This window comes from Meles meles, chromosome 5 (assembly GCF_922984935.1).
Source record: "Meles meles chromosome 5, mMelMel3.1 paternal haplotype, whole genome shotgun sequence".
NCBI classification, from domain to species: domain Eukaryota; kingdom Metazoa; phylum Chordata; class Mammalia; order Carnivora; family Mustelidae; genus Meles; species Meles meles.
Window position 1 is genome coordinate 47,103,140 of NC_060070.1, and position 19,644 is coordinate 47,122,783.

The window sequence follows — 19,644 nt, forward strand, 5'->3', positions numbered from 1 at the left end:
TTTAAGCCTTGACAGGTAATCTTTAAAATCAGTAGCCAAAATATATTTAATTGTTATCGTGACACCACCACATAAAAGAATTTATGATCCTATTTCCAGGCCATTTCCGGCTAGAGATTCACGTCTCTTTAATGCTCAGTGCTTGGTTCAATTGCCTTACCCCAATATTCTTAATTAAGGATCATAGTTCATTTTTGATAAGAGCAAATACCCAATTTGCTAGCAGAAGGTCAAAGAATTATGAGTGATTGAAATGAGGAGATTGGGATAAAATGCAAGATAACGTAATTTTTATAGAATGTAACAAACTGAACTAATAATTTAAACTACAACAGTAAGTTATATTCCTGAATTAATTTTAATAACTAATCAATATTTAAGCAGTGAAGTTTTTATTACTGGACAACCACTTGAAGGAAATGTGATGGAGGGAAGTTAAAAATCTAAGTTTTGGAGTTAAGCTAAATGATCGTTATGGTTTCTTTTAATCCTGAGATTCTTTCTATGAAAAAATAATTTCAAAGTATCCTTTGATCTACAAATAAAAAAGCTAATGATTTGTCTGGAACTCTGATCCTGGCCACATATGCATTTAAATCTTTTTTTCAAAAAGAACATTCGGGATTTAAATAAGCACATCAAAAAAAAAAAAAATCTTGTCTCTTCTGCCCACACATTTATCCATTTGTGCAAGAAAAAAAAAAACATATAAAATGAAATACATTATTTGCCTAAAAAAATCACACATTTTAAGTTTCAGTTGTTCTATAAATACTATAGTTATTTAAATTCAAATCACTGATAAGTTTCTTCAGCAGAAACTCACTATAGACCTTCATACCCAAAGGACATCATGAGCATGAGTGTATTTCTTTAGCTACGTGAAGTCAATTTCTATTTCAGATCTGAGAAGTGTAACAGAAAAAGTATGCAAAGTAAAACTTTCTGAGTGAGGTATGTATACTTTGGTGGTCCTAAATAGGTCACATAAGATTCATGATTCACTTGGAAAAGAAGAGAGAATGACAAAATAAAATAAACCCCTGCAAATAAAATAGGTTAAATTTTATATTTTCAGAAAGCACAATGATTTTAAGGAAATCATATGTATTCAGAATTTAAGCGTAGGCTCCAAGCTATTAACACCAAGCACCCTAAGTTATTCTGAACTTATGCAAATCCCAAGAATTATTTTCTGAGGGTCTAAGATGAAGATTGTATGTGTGCATTTGCCATAATGTAAGTGTGCAGAATTCATGTCAACGCACTTTCAGTTGCAGTGATCATATAGATGTTTCCCCAGAAAAGATGTGATCAAAATTTTTGCGTCAATAGCCCTATCCCACTTGCACTGATGACAAAATACTGCTTAGTGAAATGCAGTTAGAATTAAATAAAATCATTTTTTTAGTAAATGACACAGTTAATTTAATATTTGCTAAAACCCTGTATATAAAACATATATGTGGATAGAGTAAGAATTACGATTGATTGATTTATTTTAATTTTTATTGAATGATTTTTAAACAGATTCACACTATAAAAGAATGTATACTCGTATTGAATTCCAGCTATTTTGGACAAGATTTACAAAATCACCTTTTATCATAAAATAGTCAAATATTCTTTTGCATACTAATCAAGGGTATAACTCCCCATGCTCTTAAAAAAAAAATAACAAGTAAAATAAATTTGAACTCTGACAGAATCAGTGACTTAGGTGAGAAGAATATGTGCCCTAGAAACTGCCAAAAATAGCAGACCAGAAATTAGACTTGCAATTCCTGAATTTTATGATGCACTCAATTGCAAATCACTAAAACCCTTTAGACATAATGGCCTGAACAAATCCACTTTTACAACCATTCAAAAAATATCTGTCATTCAAGAAAGCTGTGAGTAACGACTGTGGTTTGCCTGAACACAGCCACTGCCTTCTCTCTTCTGGGGCCGTCATGATGGCCTGAGCGAGTATACAGCCTTGGCCTGTGGTGAGAAGAATCAGAACCTTCTTTTAAAAATTGTATGTGTACTATTCATTTTTAGGGATTTATCTAAAACTCCTAGTCAGAGCAATCGCCCCATTAAGAATGCTGAAATCTATCAAGGGGGGAAAGGCTCTCTCTTTTGAGAAAGACTAAAATTCTTGGACCTTAAACTCTTAACACCTCAAACAGAGAAGACTAGTGCTAAATGACAAGGCTTTCAAAATATGACCATTTGTAACTTGTGAACTATCTTCCCTCTGCCTTCATGAAAAGTCCATATTTTGAGCATTAAAACTCAAGATCTTCCCTATTTTTAAACTAGATTCATGTCCTAGAACAAAGTATTTTTCCCATTTTTAGATAATACACACTTCAGTTGATATTTTTTAAAGCAGTAAATTAGTCACTAGCTTTGTTTATAAAGCTTGCTGGATCTTGTAATTCTTAAAAACAACAACAACAACTAAACCAAAGTTTCTGAGACCCAACAGAAAACACTATATAAACACAGAGGGCTTGAGCTGAATGGGTCCATCTCCAAGTAAGACAGGCTGTTGTAAGTTATTGTCTTTACCCTGACTCTAATCATGTTACCGTCTGTGCCTGTATACGCAGTTTCACATTTAATATGCAACTAGCAAGCACCCTATTAGATTCTTGATACAGTAGGACCCTGAGAAAAAGTCCATTAAGAAATCACATATTATTTATGGTACCAGTCTGAAGTTTTTAAAGTATCTAATCTTAAGAAGGCAGAAAGAAATAAAAGACTTCCCCCAAATGATACTTATCACCATGTAAAGAAGAATATATACTTGACATTGAGGTGCCCCTCTAGTTTCAGTTATTTATACCTAAGTATTTTTTAAACATATGAAAATCTTCTAATTTTGAAAAGCTAAATTTATAAAAATGTTGATAGGGTTCAAGTCCAGGCATGACCTAGGAAGTGATCTTGCTACCATAAACATAGCTGGTGTGCTCTGCGACTTATATGATCCATTGACTCGATGCAGATTTCTGTTAGCCGTACGCACACTTGGCGTTATCTCCATGAATCCAGAGGCAGATCTGGGCGTACTTGAGGGGAGTGATGCGCACGGCCACATTGTAATCCTTCTGCACGCCGTGGACATCCACCCATTGGTGGCCCGAATAGACTGCGATGATTTTGCGCTTCCAATTCTTTTTGTCTGGCTCTTTCAGACGCAGGTAGACCCCGGAACCAGTGGAGCCCGACTCAGCGTCGCAGTATTGGTAGAGGAGATCATTGGATTCGTCGGACACACTACAAAACCGGTAGACTAACTGATCGGCCCTATCATGATCAAATCCTGAGAAATGGATCATTCCCCCAGGCACCTTCTTGATGGTCGGACTGATTCCTAGTTCCATATATTTCTTCTTGTGAGCACGCTTCAACTCCAAGAGAGCATAGTCATAGTCCAGAGCCGCGTCCCCCTTCCCTCCTCGGGCCCAGCCTTTGGGAATATGGGTATTCTTGACTCGGGTCCACTGGAAGGAAGGCCTCCCCTCAGCAACTCTCCGACCCCGACGAGATTCCTTTCTTCTTCTTCCAGCCTTGGTTCTCTCCAGATTGTCTCTGGTACCCTCTCGCTGGTCACCACCATCGGCTTCTCTCCTGCTCCTCTTAGAACCCCTCCGCTTCTTGCCACCACCCTTATTTCTCATCTTCAACAATCCTACCCTTAGCTTTTTACTCCCTTTGATGTAGTCCTTTCCATCATGCACACAATGGGCAGCCGTTAGAACGTGGCTGGGGGAAATGAGAATGCCACTGCAGCCCGTGGAGAGCTTCACAGCTGTGCTGAAAGGGAAATTGGTTAAGAACTTTTTGTCCAAGATGCTGAATCTGCTGTCTGTGCCATACACCTGTCTCTTCCTCCTAACAGATGCCCCTTTCCTGCTGATATTCTGAGTGGGCTCAAGGACCACGTCTTGAACTTTCACTCTGGTCAAGGTTCGGGTGCCATTCTCAAAGACAGTCTCATAGGAAAGAGAATCTTCCAGATCAGAAAGGCTGGGAGCTGGGAGTTCTTTCCGGCATTCAATACCACACACTCTACTGAGCACCATCTTAGCATCTGCCTCAAAGGTGGGGCTGGTGAGATGGAAGGTTCTTTCACTGATCACCCGAGGTACTTTGCTCAAGTGCCACACAAAATCCTGTTCCATTTCAGATCCATCAATGAGGGTCCACCCAAGGGTGAGAAATATCCAGCAAAATAGCATACCTTCCATTTTGTCCTTAAAGATAGAAAAAGAAAGAGAAGCTTTATAATGTCGTCTTTTTAAATATGTTACTTACCCATTTCATTTAGGCCTTGAGTCCCTAATGTACCATCACAACTGGGAGTTATTAGATTTTACTGAGATTAGATAAACACCCTGCTAAGCAGGCTCACACAGACTTCCAAAATTAGTAAATTGCATGTCACCCAATCTTCCTTCTACAAACTCTAACCCACCTTCCCCCACCCCCACGTGCCACATCTACGTCTACCTCCCCAGACGGCCCAACACATGGGAAGGTAATATGGGGTGGTGAACTGGGGTCCCCTATTGCCTGAACCACTCTCTCTTCCTAGGTCTCCTACAAACACATTTCCAGGTGATTTAGAAACAAAGATGGCAGCAGATATCCAGAATTTTCCCCTGCTCTTACCTCTTCAAGAGCAACAATTACAAATTCCTCATCACTAGAGCATAAATGCCTAGCACAGAGCTCCGAAAATGTTCATTATAATACAGTGAATTTCCTTAAACCATGGTTTGCAGACAAGCTGACCAGTGGTGTGACGTACCATGCACTTTTCTGAAAACCAAGTTGTGCCATCTAAGCAAAGCAACATACAAGAAGTGCCTTACAGTAGAACTTCAGACTAAAATTAGTTGTAGGAATTTAAGGCTGTGGTTCTGAATTTGCCACTTGGGAGAACATGATCCTGATTAAATAGAGTCCCTTTCATCATTAGTCTCATCATCGAAGAACAATGCCTTGTTCAATATTTTTTAGTTGCCAGTGTTTGATACATTATATAATATCCCTTCTATTGTTTACATCTTCTTGCCCTCTTTTCCTGCTTCTCTAGGCTCACTGGTATGTAAAGCTATTTCATAGAATTGGTGTTTGCCAGTTTCTGCTTTGTGTGGGTAGGGGACAGTGGGAGCATTCTTTGGTCTTTTTTTCCATTTTATTTTATTTTATTTTATTTCTCTTCAGTGTTCCAGAATTCACTGTTTATGCACCACACCCAGTGCTCCATGCAATATGTGCCCTCCTTAATATCCACCACCAGGCTCACCCAACCCTCCACCCCCCCCCAAAACCCTCAGTTTGTTTCTCAGAGTCCACAGTCTCTCATGGTTTGTCTCCCCCTCTGATTTCCCCCAACTCACTTCTCTTCTCCTTCTCCAAATGTCCTCTATGTTATTCCTTAAACTCCACAAGTAAGTGAAACCATATGATATTGACTCTCTCTGCTTGACTTATTTCGCTCAGCATAATCTCCTCCAGTCCCATCCATGTTGATACAAAAGTTGGGTATTCATCCTTTCTGATGGAGGCATAATTCTCCATTGTATATATGGACCATATCTTCTTTATCCCATTCGTCTGCTAAAGGGCATCTTTGTTCTTTCCACAGTTTGGCAACTATGGCCATTGCTGTTATGCACATTGGGGTACAGATGGCTCTTCTTTTCACTACATCTGTATCTTTGGGGTAAATACCCAGTAGTGCAACTGCAGGGTAGTAGGGTAGCTCTAATTTTAATTTCTTATGGAATCTCCACACTGTTTTCCAAAGTGGCTGCACCAACTTGCATTCCCACCAACAGTGTAAGAGGGTTCCCCTTTCTCCACATCCTCTCCAACATTTGTTGTTTCCTATCTTGTTAATTTTGGCTATTCTAACTGGTGTAAGATGGTATCTCAATGTGGTTTTGATTTTAATCTCCCTGATGGCTAACGATGCTGAACATTTCATGTGTCTGCTAGCCATTGGTATGTCTTCTTTGGAGAAGTGTCTGCTCGTGTCTTTAGAGCAATTTTGAACTTCAGGTCACTACTATTTGTGAGCTATATGCTCTGAGTCATTTTAAACAAATAGTTAAAATATCAAGGCTTAGCATATGCTATTCATTTTATAGACAGTTGAGACAATTCCAGGTTTGATTATTCCTACAATGCTTTTATCTTGATGCTTTCTGAGAAGGTTGGTTTTTGGTTTGGGTTTTGGCATGGAACAAAAGCTAACGAGAAATGTTAGGAAAGGTCCACGACCCAGCAAAAGATATGGAACTCTGTCATGACAAGCAAAAGTTATCTCTGAGGCAGAGCTGAATATGGGCATCTCGCTCTCTCTCTCTTTTAAGATTTTATTTATTTACTTGAGAGAGAGACAGTGAGAGAGAGCATGAGCAGGGTGAGGGGCAGAGGGAGAAGCAGGCTCTCCGCTGAGCAGGGAGCCCACCGTGGGCTCGATCCCAAGACCCTGATATCATGACCTGGGCTGAAGGCAGCCACTTACCTGAGAAACCCAGATACCCGAATATGGACACCTCTTGACACAACAGAGTTCATTTGGCCCATACACAAGTAGAGAAGTTTGTTAACAACACTAATGGCATTCTTCTGATAAAACAAAAACATATGCTACATGAACCACTTTATTGTTTAAACATGATATCTTCACTGAAACATGACATTACAAATTTATATCATCACGTTTAAACTTTACCGTGATTTGCATCAGCAAAATTACACAGAAGTTTTGCAATTTCCATTTTTTATCTACTCATACTTGCACACAGAGCAGTGGTGATTCTGGTTAATATTAGACTGTCTTGTTTGCTGAATAGCTTATAATTTGTTTTACTTTGGAGACAGGGCATTCTTCCCTACAGAATGATGGATATCATAAAAAAAATTAATAAAGAATATTATTCAGAAAAAAATCCACACTCATGTCCCAATATTTTCTAATCATCACCATGGCAAATGTCACTTTATATGAAGTACTAAGTATATTGGCAGTGATTTTGTTGAACCAGCTAGTATTTTCTTTTGTTATCTCCAATGCAATTTTCACAATGACTGTTTCATCAATTTTATTTCATTGAATTGGAGTCAAAAGGCTAACAACTCAGTAACTCTACTGAGGCCTTGAAATCATGTTTTAGTGGGTAGTTCCCAAGAAGAAATATTGTGTCTTTGTCTAAAAAAAAAGAAAGAAAGAAAGCTAAAATCAGAGTTATTTGCTGCCTCTTTGCCTAACAATAGAGCGAAATAGATTATTTTTAAAAACGTGTATGTGTATTTTATATTACCTACTGATTCTTAGCAAAATTTCAATCAAGAAAAATTTTTTGTGTGGATGACACAATGTTTAAAAATTGACTTTTTTCATTTATTCCTTTATGCCAACAGCTGTGAACTAATATAAGAACACACCATAGAGGGTAGCCAGGTGGCTCAGTGGGTTAAGCATCTGTCCTTGGTTCAGGTCATGATCTCGGGGTCCTGGGATGGCTAGGGAGTCTGTTTCTCCCTCTCCCTCTGTGCCCTGTCTCCTGCTTGTGCTCTCTCTCTCAAATACACAAAATCTTTAAAAAAAGAAGAAGATGATGAAGACCACAACGAAGAAGACAGCAACGAAGGGCACCTGGGTGGCTCAGTCAGGGGTGGACAACTGGCTCTTCATTCCAGCGTAGGGCTGTGATTTCAGGGGACCTGGGATCGAGCTCTGCAGTGGGTTCACTGCTCAATGGGGACCTGTTCCTCTCCCTCTCCCTCTTCCTCTGCCCAACACCCCCCCCCCAACTCACACACATGTACAAGCTCTCTCTTGCTCTCAAATGGATAAATCTTAAAAAAAAAAAAAAATACACCAAAGACTGAAAGTCAGCCAAATAGCCATGTTGAGAAATGCAAAGAATCACTCTATACGTTTCAACCCTTGATACTAATGATCCATGGAGTAATTGGTGTGGGAAAGGCATTCCTAGGCCAAACAGAGGACATCTAAATCATGATCCTGTGATACGGTTTCCCCGATTAGGTTTTATTTTTTTTATCACTGCTATTTAATTTGGCCTTACAACTAAAGCTAATTAGGGATTAGAAAGGCAGGGGCGCCTGGGTGGCTCAGTGGGTTAAAGCCCTTGCCTTCAGCTCAGGTCATGAGCCGAGGGTCTTGGGATCCAGCCCCACATGGGGCTCTCTGCTCAGCGGGGAGCCTGGTTCCCCCCACCCCCGCCTGCCTCTCTGCCTACTTGTGATCTCTCTCTGTCAAATAAATAAATAAAATCTTTTTTTTTTTAAAAAGGGATTAGAAAGGCAGAATGCAAATATTAAATGGCAACCGACAAGATGATCTTTTGCTACACAAATCACTGAATTGGAACATGAATCTCAAATATAGAAGTTTCCCTACTCTTTCCCAAATAAAACACGGGCTCTGTGCCATAATTCTCTAGGCAGACTTTGAAGAAAGCCCCATGTCATGGTTAATTTTATGTGTCAACTTGACTAGGCCAGAGAGTACATTATTACCCAGAGACTAACGTTATCCTGGGTGCATCTGTGAGGGTGTTTCTGAAAGACAGCAGCGTTTAAATCGGTAGATGGTATGACGCAGACTTCGCTCCTGAATGTGGGTGGGCCTCATCTAATTACTGGAAGGCCTGCATAGAATGAAAATGCAGACCCTCCTGTGAGGAATGGGGACTGACTCCTGCCTGCTTTGAGATGGGACATTGGTTTTTGTTGTTCTTGTTGTTGTTCTTGTTGTTTTTCCTGCCTTTGGACTCTAAATGAAACATGAACAACTCAAAAGAATGTTATAGTTTGTTAATAAAATTCCATACCTGTGTATGGCAAAATAAACTCTCTTTATCAAAGGATACCCCGATTGCCCTTCCAGATCAACAATGTCAGCTTCATCTGGGATCTTGTTAAAAATGCTAATTCTTAGAGTTGAACCCAGAGCTCCTTTACAAAACCCTCCATAATGAGGGGGAGAGGAGGAAGAAAGGTGGGGTTCTCAGCTACCCATGTTTTAACCAGCTCTCCAGGTGATTCAGATATTCAGTAAAGTCTGAGAACCACAGTAGCAGTAAAGGCCCTGGGGCAGCCTCCCCAACCACACCCTAGAAGGCAGTTTCTCCAGGATGACCTCTGCTTCCTCTTCGTGTACAAAACACATTTACTCTAAACTTCGCTCTTTTACTGTGTTAGCAATTGTTACTATCAAATGATTCAGCCATTAATAAAGAAAAAACATACTTTTATATAACTAAGTTAATAATACATCCACAAAGATTGGAACTCAGTAGGCTGGGGGGAGGGGGGAGAATGAGCAAAATGGGTGAAGGGAGTGGGAGCTACGGGCTTCCAGTTATGGAATAAGTCTTGGGAATAAAAGGTACAGCCAAGGGAGTCCAGGCAATGGTATTACAATAGCGTTGTATGGTGACCCATGGTGGCTCCACTGTGAAGAGCCCAGCAGAGCTGACAGAATTGCCAAATCACGGTTCTACGCTAGAAACTAATGCAACATGGCATGTCCGCCATACCTCAACTAAAAAACATTCAGTAGGCTTGTAGATAATGCTTCCAACATCTGATGCTACAAATCAGGCATGAGCTTGGGTTTCCCAGCCCCGTCTGGTGCCCTCTGAGGGAGCAATGCACCACAGGAAAAAAGGCGATGCCCACATCTATCCTTGGGCATGGGAAGGGCAGCGCTTTATAAGGACCTCAGAATCACAGTAATAAGAGGACATGAATCTAGTTAGCCTGTCTAATTTGGCCTATAATTTAAAATTGGACAAACGTTTAAGGACACTTGCTTTTGGAAAATCTAAGTTTGCCTTGTGGTTAACGGTCAGCATAAGGTAAATGATAGCTCTTACTGATAGAGCGGCCCACAGTTCACTGCACACATCTCCACGGGCCCATCATCTAAAAGGCACCAGCTCATTGATCTAAAGAGACACAGTCCCCACTGGCGGGGCAGCCCTAACATTTTGAAAGCTTTAAAGTCCCATGTCTTCCTTCACCCTCCTTTTTCCTGTTTTCCATTATAATTGTGACCTTGACTGTCGTTTTCCAGATGCCTTGGATTCGGGGCTTCAAATTCCAATTTTGGTTAACAAAAGTGAGGTTGCAGTCATGGGTCTCCACCGTGAGTCAGCATACACAGCTGATTATGGGTTGGCTCAGGGAGACAAGCAGAGTGGAAGAAGGAGAATCAGAATTTTTGTAGATGAAGTCTTACCAATGGAGCAGCCATTATTCCACCTTCGTACTTGGTCTATGTTAATAGAAACAACCACACTGATCTACAAGAGACAACTTCCTATCGCTGTTTGCTTATTCTTTTTCTTTTTTTTTTTTAAGATTTTATTTATTTGACAGACAGAGATCACAAGTAGACAGAGAGGTAGGCAGGGAGAGAGGAAGGGAAGTAGAGAGAGAGAGAGAGCAGAGAGCCCGATGCGGAGCTCTATCCCAGGACTCCGGAACCATGACCTGAGCGGAAGGCAGAGGTTTAACCCACTGAGCCACCCAGGTGCCCCATTGTTTGCTTATTCTTTCTTAGAGGTGTGACTGTGTTAGTATTTAAAATACAGGAGCCTCTGAACCAGGTAATGGTTACGTGTATTGACCAGGGAGTAGAACACTTGGGCTAAGTCTCAGCTTTACCACTTCTCAGGCACATGAATTTGGGCAATTCGTTAACTTTGGTTTCAGCATCCTCATCTGCAAAGCCGGGAGTCTAGTAATCTCTACTTCAGAATATAACCGTGGGGATTAAGTAAAATAATGTATCCAGAGTATTATCTCTGAGTCCAGAGCATAGTAAGCAGTCAGTAATAGGTGATTTTATAATTATTATTCTACCTTAATGGGTGAATTAATATCACTTTAAAATAGTTTATTACTTAAGTCAAAGCTATAGTACTCAGCTTTCTAAAACTAAACAACCAAATATTTTGATTTCAGGATAGTTTCAGACACACCCTCTAACTCCCTTTTTCTTTGTTTTGTTAGGCTTTTTGCTCAAGGACAGCTACATTTTAGAAACTTCCCAAATGAATGCTTTCCTAATTACTCATGTCTGTGAATATCTGTGGCTTTACAATATATTTTTCTCAGAGCTATTAAACTTAAGTGTGATTAAACATTACCCAGCCACAGAACACTCAAATTGCGTTTCCTGTGTCTTACTTATAACCTGGACCTATATTAGGAATTCTAGAACAGCCTCAGACCCTCAGCCTGAAAAGAAACAGAGTCAATGTCAAAATAATTATGCCAAGAGAGTGGTTTACAGCAAAATAAACACCTAAGTTTTTGAATGAGTCTATCTAGAGTGTATAGAATTTTACTATGGCACGACATAATTCTATTGTAAGACTCGGTATCTCTCCTGTTTTGGGGGTTTTTTTACCCTGAGAAGTGAATCGTTTAACTGAAGTAGGACAGGCAGACTAATGAAAGATTAAATGATTACTCACCATATTAAATATTTCAAATGAATTACTTTTCCTGTATCTGAAAACAAGAATATGGACTTACCATCAAGAATCTGCACTAAGTAGGATGATAGATATGTTAATTATCTTGGTTGTAGTCATCATTCACAACATATATATATATATATATGTGTACACACACGTATATATATTTACACATATGTATTTAAATATTTACAATGTTTATATATATAAACATGATGTACACCTTAAATATACATATTTTGTCAATCATACTTCAATAAAGGAGGAGGAAAAAAAAGTAAAAAAAAAAAGAATTTGCATGAAGCTACTCTCCCTCACCAGGTAATCGACTTGCCCTTACTCATGGCTGTCTTTGTACCTAGTCTGTGTTATGTATCACCATTGTCCACGTTCATGTGAATACAGTGCTGCCAAAGGACATAAATTTGCATGAACCTGTTACACATTGTCCAGGAGTGGTGGGGGTCAGGGACTGCTCAGATCAATGACCTTGGAGGGCTAACACTGCCTTCTACCTCGTGTTTTTGTTAGGACACAGAAACGACTGCACAGCCGCTTTTGACAACATGCCTGTGCTTTCTGTAGCTGTGCACGTCTCCAGCCAGCTGCCCCTCCCAACAGCACTGTCTCCAGTCACATGCCACAAACATGCGGAAACACGCACGGCCGTCCTCGCTCCTCCCCCTCCTTCAGCCTCCACCTGCCCGGGAAAGATGGACACACAATGGGTAGACACAGTGGCCTGGGCCAGGCATTCTCAATCACGGCAGGCCGAAGGGCTGGTTTAGGCAAAAGGGCTGCAGCACCGGGGGAGGAGCATGAGCAGGGAGAGGAAGCAGGCGTAAGGCGGGCATCGCGTGGCTTAGGTTGTCGAGAACACTTGGAAAAGCTTTAATAGTCACTCTCACAAACCTGGAGCAGGGGTATCTTAAAAAGTCTATTTCTCAGTCCACTCGAGGCCCTCACCTAGCATTAGTGATGAGAAAGTAACAGTAATTAGTAATCGGTGATGTAAGGTGTTTCAGGGATTCTGCAGGCTTTGAGAGCAGTATGCTTTGAGAGCAGTATGATTTTCAGAAAGGTTATTTAAACTCTCCCAATATTAGTTCCTACATTGTTTAAACAGGAATGAGATTTGAGAGTCTTTTTGTGAGAAACTGCTATGCTGTATACAAGCCGAATGCCCAAGCACAGCAAGCATCCACAATGGCAGCAATAACTATGAATGCCAACCCACAGGAACCAAAACATAGGCAGATATTTACAAGGGATCTCCTATATCCCTGATGGCCCTGCACCTCACTGCAGTATGCCCAGAAATGGCTCCTGAAGAGAGCCGTATACCTGAGTCCACAGCACCTGTGAATGTGTTCCTTCTAGGGTTAGTGAGACTGCGCCTGTGACTGCCTGAAGCTTTCTTACGTGAGATGAGCTGGGATTATCCATGTGAGGCCCAAGGAATCACCGGGATCCTTATAGGGAGGAGGGTCAGTGTGGGCGGCCTCTAGCACCGGCAGAGAGCAAGGGAACAAATATCTCTCCTTGAATTCCCAGAAGGAATGCAACCCCGTGGACTCTCTTGACACTTCTGACCTCCAGAACCGTAAGATGATGTGTTTTAAATCTCTACTTTTTTTTTTTTTTATCATTTTTACAGCAGCAGTAGATAAAAAGATAGGAGTCTAGTTTTTGCAACTGCCTCTCCTGGATCTTTACAAAGAATAAGTAGGGAGTGACATCAAGTGGGAAACACAGTTTGGTTCAGAGGCTTAGACATAAATGAAAATTTTCATGTTAAGGAAAATTATACCGCCATGCAGTTTTCCATCTAAAAATAGAAAAGCGTGTTAAAACTTTTTGGTGGCCGTGGTAGAGAGAGACAAGAATTGGAATGGGTAGATAAATTTGTTTGTTCGACAAATGCATACTGAGTCCTTACTATGTTATGCACCATTTCAAAGTTTCTTTCCTTGTTTGAGAACCTCTGTGATAATCCTCCCGACCTGCTGAGCTGGAGGAGAGCACTTCTAAGATACCACTCAGCTCTAAAGTCTCAAGCTAAACCACCAATTAGAAAACACCTAACTTAGTCCTGAGGGATCCTTGAGAAAATCACTGCTCCCCTCCCCGGGATAAGAACTTTCCTCCTGTTCGCACTGCCACCACTAGATGGCACCATTAGCCTGCGGAAGGCCAATCTAAAGCCCTGCATTTAAATTGTTTACATTCACTGAGCTGTGATACAGAATTTATTTTGAATGCATGTAGGACTCAGCAGGGGAATAAGTCCAATTGGCTAACAATATACTAAATGGTTGTCACATATGGAATTTATCACATTTAGAAAACCCATCTACAAGCCACAGAGCCTATCCTGATGAACTGAGGGCTGATGGTGCTGTCTACAGCCAGACAATTTTCTGGCAGGTGGGCTTTCCTAAAACCATCCCAATGCCAACACCTTTCCACTCTGACCTACAGCACTGCTAAACAGCCTCTGAAAATGTGCTGCATGTCATTTCAACACAAAGAAAAATCTTCAACTTGCCAACTATTTCACATATGTTTATCAAATACTTTATATAATCCATCACCAAAGGATAAGCTCTCCATGACTCAATGGTGAAAAGAAATAGCAAGAAAGTTCATTGACAGTGTGCCAATTTCTGCTCAAAATACCATAACATAGCACTATTTTCAAGTTTAGTTTCGGGGATGGAGACAAAGTAATGTCTGCTTTAAAAATTTGGCAGTCCTTGAGGGCAGGAAGATGGTAAAGTTACAGAGTTGATTCTTTTACAGGACCCACAACTTCTGTTTCTCATCACAATAAAAAATAAACCCCCTTTTGTTTTTTAGCTATTTTTCCAAGACATGGACATTTCAATTTATGGAATGGATATGCTGTGTGCAAATCAACTTTGGGTTCCCAAGGGAACCCTCTGGGGGCTAGCTCATACACGGAGATAGGAAGATAGGAGATAGGAAGCCCACAGCATATGGCTCCTGACTTTGTTTGTATCTTGTGAGTTGGCCTTTCAGAGCAAAAAATACATGTAAATGTATGAGTTTTGCTACTCTGCAGGCTTTAAAGCATCTTAAGGATCACGAAGTTGTTGGCTAGTCGCATGTCAGTTTAACCTATTTGAAGATTTGGATGGAAAATGGGGGTTAAGCGGAGTGAGAAAATAACTTTTATACCAGGAATTTGGCTTTGCTGTTTCCCAACCACTCGGCTCAGATTTCTCATTTCAAAGTTAACTCAATGCCAGCTGAGGGGGCTTCAGCCTCCAGAATTCCGAGTCTGATCCTACTGTTAAAATGCAATATGCTGGCCTCGGATATTTGAGCACCGGGCAGAGAAAGATAAATAATTGACTTGATGGGGAAAATTAACTCACATTAGCAATAGCTTATTTTAACATATAATGAGCAGCACATCCCATCTGTCAAGCACTAAGCTAAAAACCTCATATTTAAAAACATGAAAAAGAATCGTAAGAGTGTACAGGTTTCTGAGTTGTGTGCAAGAAAAGTGGGCAGAGTGTCCATGCTCAAGCTCCTCTCACACTAAAGGGGCTTCTCTAATATCTCCTAGTAAAAATAAAATTCCGTATACTTGGCCTCTACTTTCAAGGCTAGATGTCTTACTTGGCTGGAACTTGGATATTCTCCCTTCTAAATTATAAACCAGATTCTAAGCATAATTCTCCAAGATTCTATGACTTTTAGAGTATTCTGTAGAGACAAATGTACTGGGATAAAATGAGAATTAATTTTAGAAGTGAGAAGGGTTAATAAAAGGGGAGGGATAACTAGATAGGACAAGCAGCCCCTTTTCAAGTCAGTGACAGCGTAAGAAGGCCAAAGGAAGCTGGTGGCAGTGTTCCTACAACTTTTCAAAAACTTTAATTGTGGAAAATTTCCCAACTACACAGAAGTAGAGGGAAAAGTTAAAAAAAAAAAGAGGAAAAAATATAACACCATACGCCCATCACCCAGCTCCAACAATTACCAATATTTTGCCAATCTTGCTTTGTCTATCCCCCCTTACTTGAATTTTAAAGCAAGTGCAAGACTTTTCCATTTCATTTCAAAAATGTTTTTCATTGCTCCTTTTGCTGACCTGTGCAGCCAAGCTGATGAAAGACAGACAGAGGGACAGAAAGTCAGAGAGAGATTCCTCGCTTTCATAGTAACCCTGCCAAAGAGGCTTTCAACCGGAGAAGACTTTCCAAGAATGGCTTTACACCTTTTTCAACAGCATCTGTTAATAATCTTAAAAATAAAGAGGGTCCCCTCTCTGGTACTGCTTATAAGAAAGAATTCCATTTAGGGTCCAATGCAAACACTGTTACTGTTAATATTCAACTGTGCGGAGGGCGGCACCCAGAGTTGCCTATTGGGAGAGTAGTATCTTGGAGGACTTGAAGTGCTAAGTTCGATCCCTGTCTTTGGAGCCCTTCAAAGAAGCTCTCCTCGGGTGGGTCTGCCTTTCTCAGGGAAACGTCCAGAATCTTGGGTTTTGCCCTGTCTGCGGGGGTGGCTCCGTCCTTACCTGCGAAGCTTAGTCGGTGCTCGGGGCGCTGCCCACCTCGAATTAAGGCTCCCCCCAGGCGATCAGAGCGCTGGCCAGGGCGGCCGGGGGCTGCTGCCACGAGCCTTGCGGACCCGCCCGCACCGCCAGCAGCTCGTGGCGGAGACTGCGGCGGAGGGCCGAGGCGAGCTGTGCGCGGGCCGGCAGATGGGAGGGGAAAGGGGGCGATGACGCCGGGCGGACGCAGCGGGGAGGCAAAGGAGGGGAGGAGGTGGGCTAGGGGAGAGGCAGGGAAAGAGGGAGGGAGAAGGAACCCGGACGCCGGGCTGGGCCAAAGGAGGGGGGTTCCTTGGACGCGCGGAGCAGACGGGCCACCACCTCTCACCCCAGCATCTCTGTCCCCAGAGCGAAGAACGGAGCACTAGGAAAAATGCGTGAGTCGGTTCCCAAGAGATGGCTGTCCCCCGAGGGTGGACATCCCTCGCACGCGGTCTCGAGAAGAGACTTGAAAGTTGGGGAGGAAGGGTGTGGGGAGTGTGTGGGAGTTGTTCATTCAGTCTCACTACCCCGCCTCTCCGTCTACACCCCAGCCATCCCGAAGAACCAGAGCTGTTTCCCCAGCCCCACCCCAAGCCGTCTCTCCCGGGGATCTCGCTTCCTGGCGCGTATCCCCGCACGGGGCAGATCCCACGCGGGGCAGTGGTCTGGGTGAGGTCTGCGTGTAACCTCAGGTGGCCGCAGGCACCCGCGCCAGGCCGGGCTGCGGGCTCCTGCCCAGCGTCCTGTGCGGCCGCTAGGGGGAGAGCGTCAGTTTCCCTCTGTCCAGAATCCCATTGGCTTCTCCAAGAGTTTTCTGATTCTCGCCACCTCTGTCCTCCCGGCGTGCTAACCTCGTCCTTTCTCACGCTCTTCTTCTCCTCCTTGGCAGACATGCCTCTCTGGAGTGCGGACCACCTGGGGAAGGCAGTCTCACTGATTCCAAATCTACTAAGGTCTGCGCAAGATGCACCCATAAACTGGGTCCTGGCCCTCCAAGTGGGGAGAACAAAGAAGTGCACAAGTATTTATATCGCAAGGTCTTCGCATATTCCATAACACTTCGCTCATTAGTGGGTTGTTGCCTTTCGGGAGTCTCTGTGTATTTTTTTTAACAAAATGAGATCAGAATATATATATGTATTTCACACACACACGCACTCATATAATTTTCCTGTTTTTTTCAATTAGCATTTTCACATATACACTAACCCGTGTAATTAAAATCTATTAATACTTTTTATCTGGTATAAAATAATTAGTTCTGAAGCTCTCTGTCTCACGAATTAGGTCATAACCTTCATAGGCATCTTTGAATCCCCACCCTCTGCCACAGAACCTGGCATATAATAGGTGTCGAGTATGTAGTCAACTAAAAATGTTTGCCAGTGAAACTGAGCATGGGGGAGTCCTAGAGAAAGCCTGGAACTCAGAGTGGAAGTCTCATCTGGCACTAAAATCCTGGGCCCTGGGCCTCGTTTTCTTCAACAAAGCATCAAGAAGGTTGAGCTTAGGTTGTTGTTGGGGGGAGGGGGGTCCTAGAGTCTTCACTTCTCAGACATTAGGGGACTTTAATGCTGCATAAATCCAGGAGGATTTAGTGCAGGCCCAGGACTGAGTTCTTTAATTCAGTCATTGCCCCAAACGAAACTGACTCCAAGAACTCTCACATTTTCAGGGCCCCCATCCTGAACCTTCCACCCTGACCACTCCCACCCCCCAGCTCAGGTTTACTGAGATATAAGTGACAACAACACTGTGTACGTTTAAGGCAAATAGTGTGATGATTTTTTTTTAAGATTTTTTTTTTTTTTTTTTTTTTTTTTTGTCAGAGAGAGAGAGAGGGATCACAGGCAGACAGAGTGGCAGGCAGAGTCAGAGGGAGAAGCAGGCTCCCCACCGAGCAAGGAGCCCGACGTGGGACTCGATCCCAGGACACCGAGACCATGACCCGAGCCGAAGGCAGCTGCTCAACCAACTGAGCCACCCAGGCGTCCCCAGTGTGATGATTTTTTACACACATGCCTTCCAAAGTGTTTACCACAATAAGGTAGTTAACACATCCTTAACCTCACCTCACTGTCATTTTTAAGTTGTTAATGTGCGAACATTAAATCTTTATTCTCATAGCAACTTTCAGAATTACAATATTGTTTAGTCACTGTGCTGTCCACTAGATCCCTGAAACTTAACCATCTTATAACTGAAGAGTTTATACCTTTTGACCAACATCTCCCCAATGCCCCCACCCCTCAGCCTTTGGCAAATATTCCATTCTACTCCATTTCTGTGAATTCAATGTTTTTAGATTCCAGAGCTCTCAAGTCTATCCATGTTGCCTCAAATGGCAGGGTTTCTTTTTTACAGCTGGATAATATTCCATTAAATATATAAATATATAATTATTGTATAGATAGATAGATATATGACTTTTATTTATCCATTTACCTGTCAAAGATACTTAGGTTGCTTCCATGTCTTGGCTACTGCGAATAATACTGCAATGAATATGGAGGTGCAGATCATCTCTCTGAAATTGTGATTTCATCTTTACATATATACCCAGAGCGGAGTTGATGGATCATAGGGGAGCTCTATTTTTAATTTTTTGAGGGATTTCCATACCGTTTTCCTGAGTCGCGACACCAATTTCCATTCCTACCATCAGTGAACCAGGGTTCCCTTTTCTCCACATCCTCCCCCAGCATTTGTTATCGTATATCATTTTGATAACAGCCATTCCAATGGGTGTGAGTTGACATTATTTTGTTGCAGCTTTAATAAATAAATAATAATAATAATGATGATGATGATATTGAGTTCATTTTCAGCTACAATTTGTGTATCTGCTTTGGGAAAATGTCCATGAAAGTCCTCTACCCATTTTTCAATCAGATTATTTGGGATTCTTTGTTATTGGGCTGTATGAGCTCCCTATATTTGTGGATATTAACCCCTTATCAGGTACATGGCTTGCAAATATTTTCTCCCATTCAATAGGTTGTCTTTTTTTTTTCTGTTGATAGTGTCCCTTGCTGTGCAGAAGCATTTAGTTGGATGTTGTTCCACTTACTTATTTTTACTTTTATTCTTGTACTTCTGGTGTCAAATCCAAAAAATTGTCGCCAAGACCAATGACAAGGAGCTTTTCCCATGTGTTTTCTTCTAGGATTTTTATGGTTTCAAAGCCTACTTTAAAGTCCTTACCCCATTTTGTGTTAATTTTTGTGTGTGGTTTAAGAGTCAAGTCTAATTTTATTCTTTTGTATGTGGATATCCAGTTTTCCTAACACCATTGTTTGAAAAGACCATCCTTTCTTGGGTATTCTTGGCTTCCTTGTCGAATACTGGTTGACTATGTATATGTGGGTTTATTTCTGGGCTCTCAGTTCTGTTCCATTGATAAATGTGTCTGTTTTTGTGCCAGTACCATCCTATATAGTTACTGTAGCTTTGAACTATAGTTTGAAATCAGGAAGTGTGGTATCTCCAACCTTGTTCTTTCTCCAGATTGCTTTGGCTATTTGGATTTTT

The 19,644-nt window shown here is 41.6% G+C and overlaps 1 protein-coding gene across 1 annotated transcript; it reads right to left on the reverse strand.

Annotated features, from left to right (window-relative positions):
- Positions 1-1,606: 1,606 nt before the first annotated feature.
- Positions 1,607-16,206, reverse strand: PRSS35 (serine protease 35). The gene is made up of 2 exons (XM_046005849.1): positions 16,096-16,206; positions 1,607-4,256 (listed from the first exon to the last, which is right to left on the reverse strand). The coding sequence occupies exon 2, from the start codon at positions 4,248-4,250 to the stop codon at positions 3,012-3,014; it is 1,239 nt and encodes a 412-aa protein (XP_045861805.1). The 5' UTR covers positions 4,251-4,256; positions 16,096-16,206; the 3' UTR covers positions 1,607-3,011.
- Positions 16,207-19,644: the final 3,438 nt, after the last annotated feature.

Coding starts and splice junctions, on each gene's coding strand:
- PRSS35 (XM_046005849.1), bottom strand. CDS start 4,250: ATGGAAGGTATGCTATTTTGCTGGATATTTCTCACCCTTGGGTGGACC.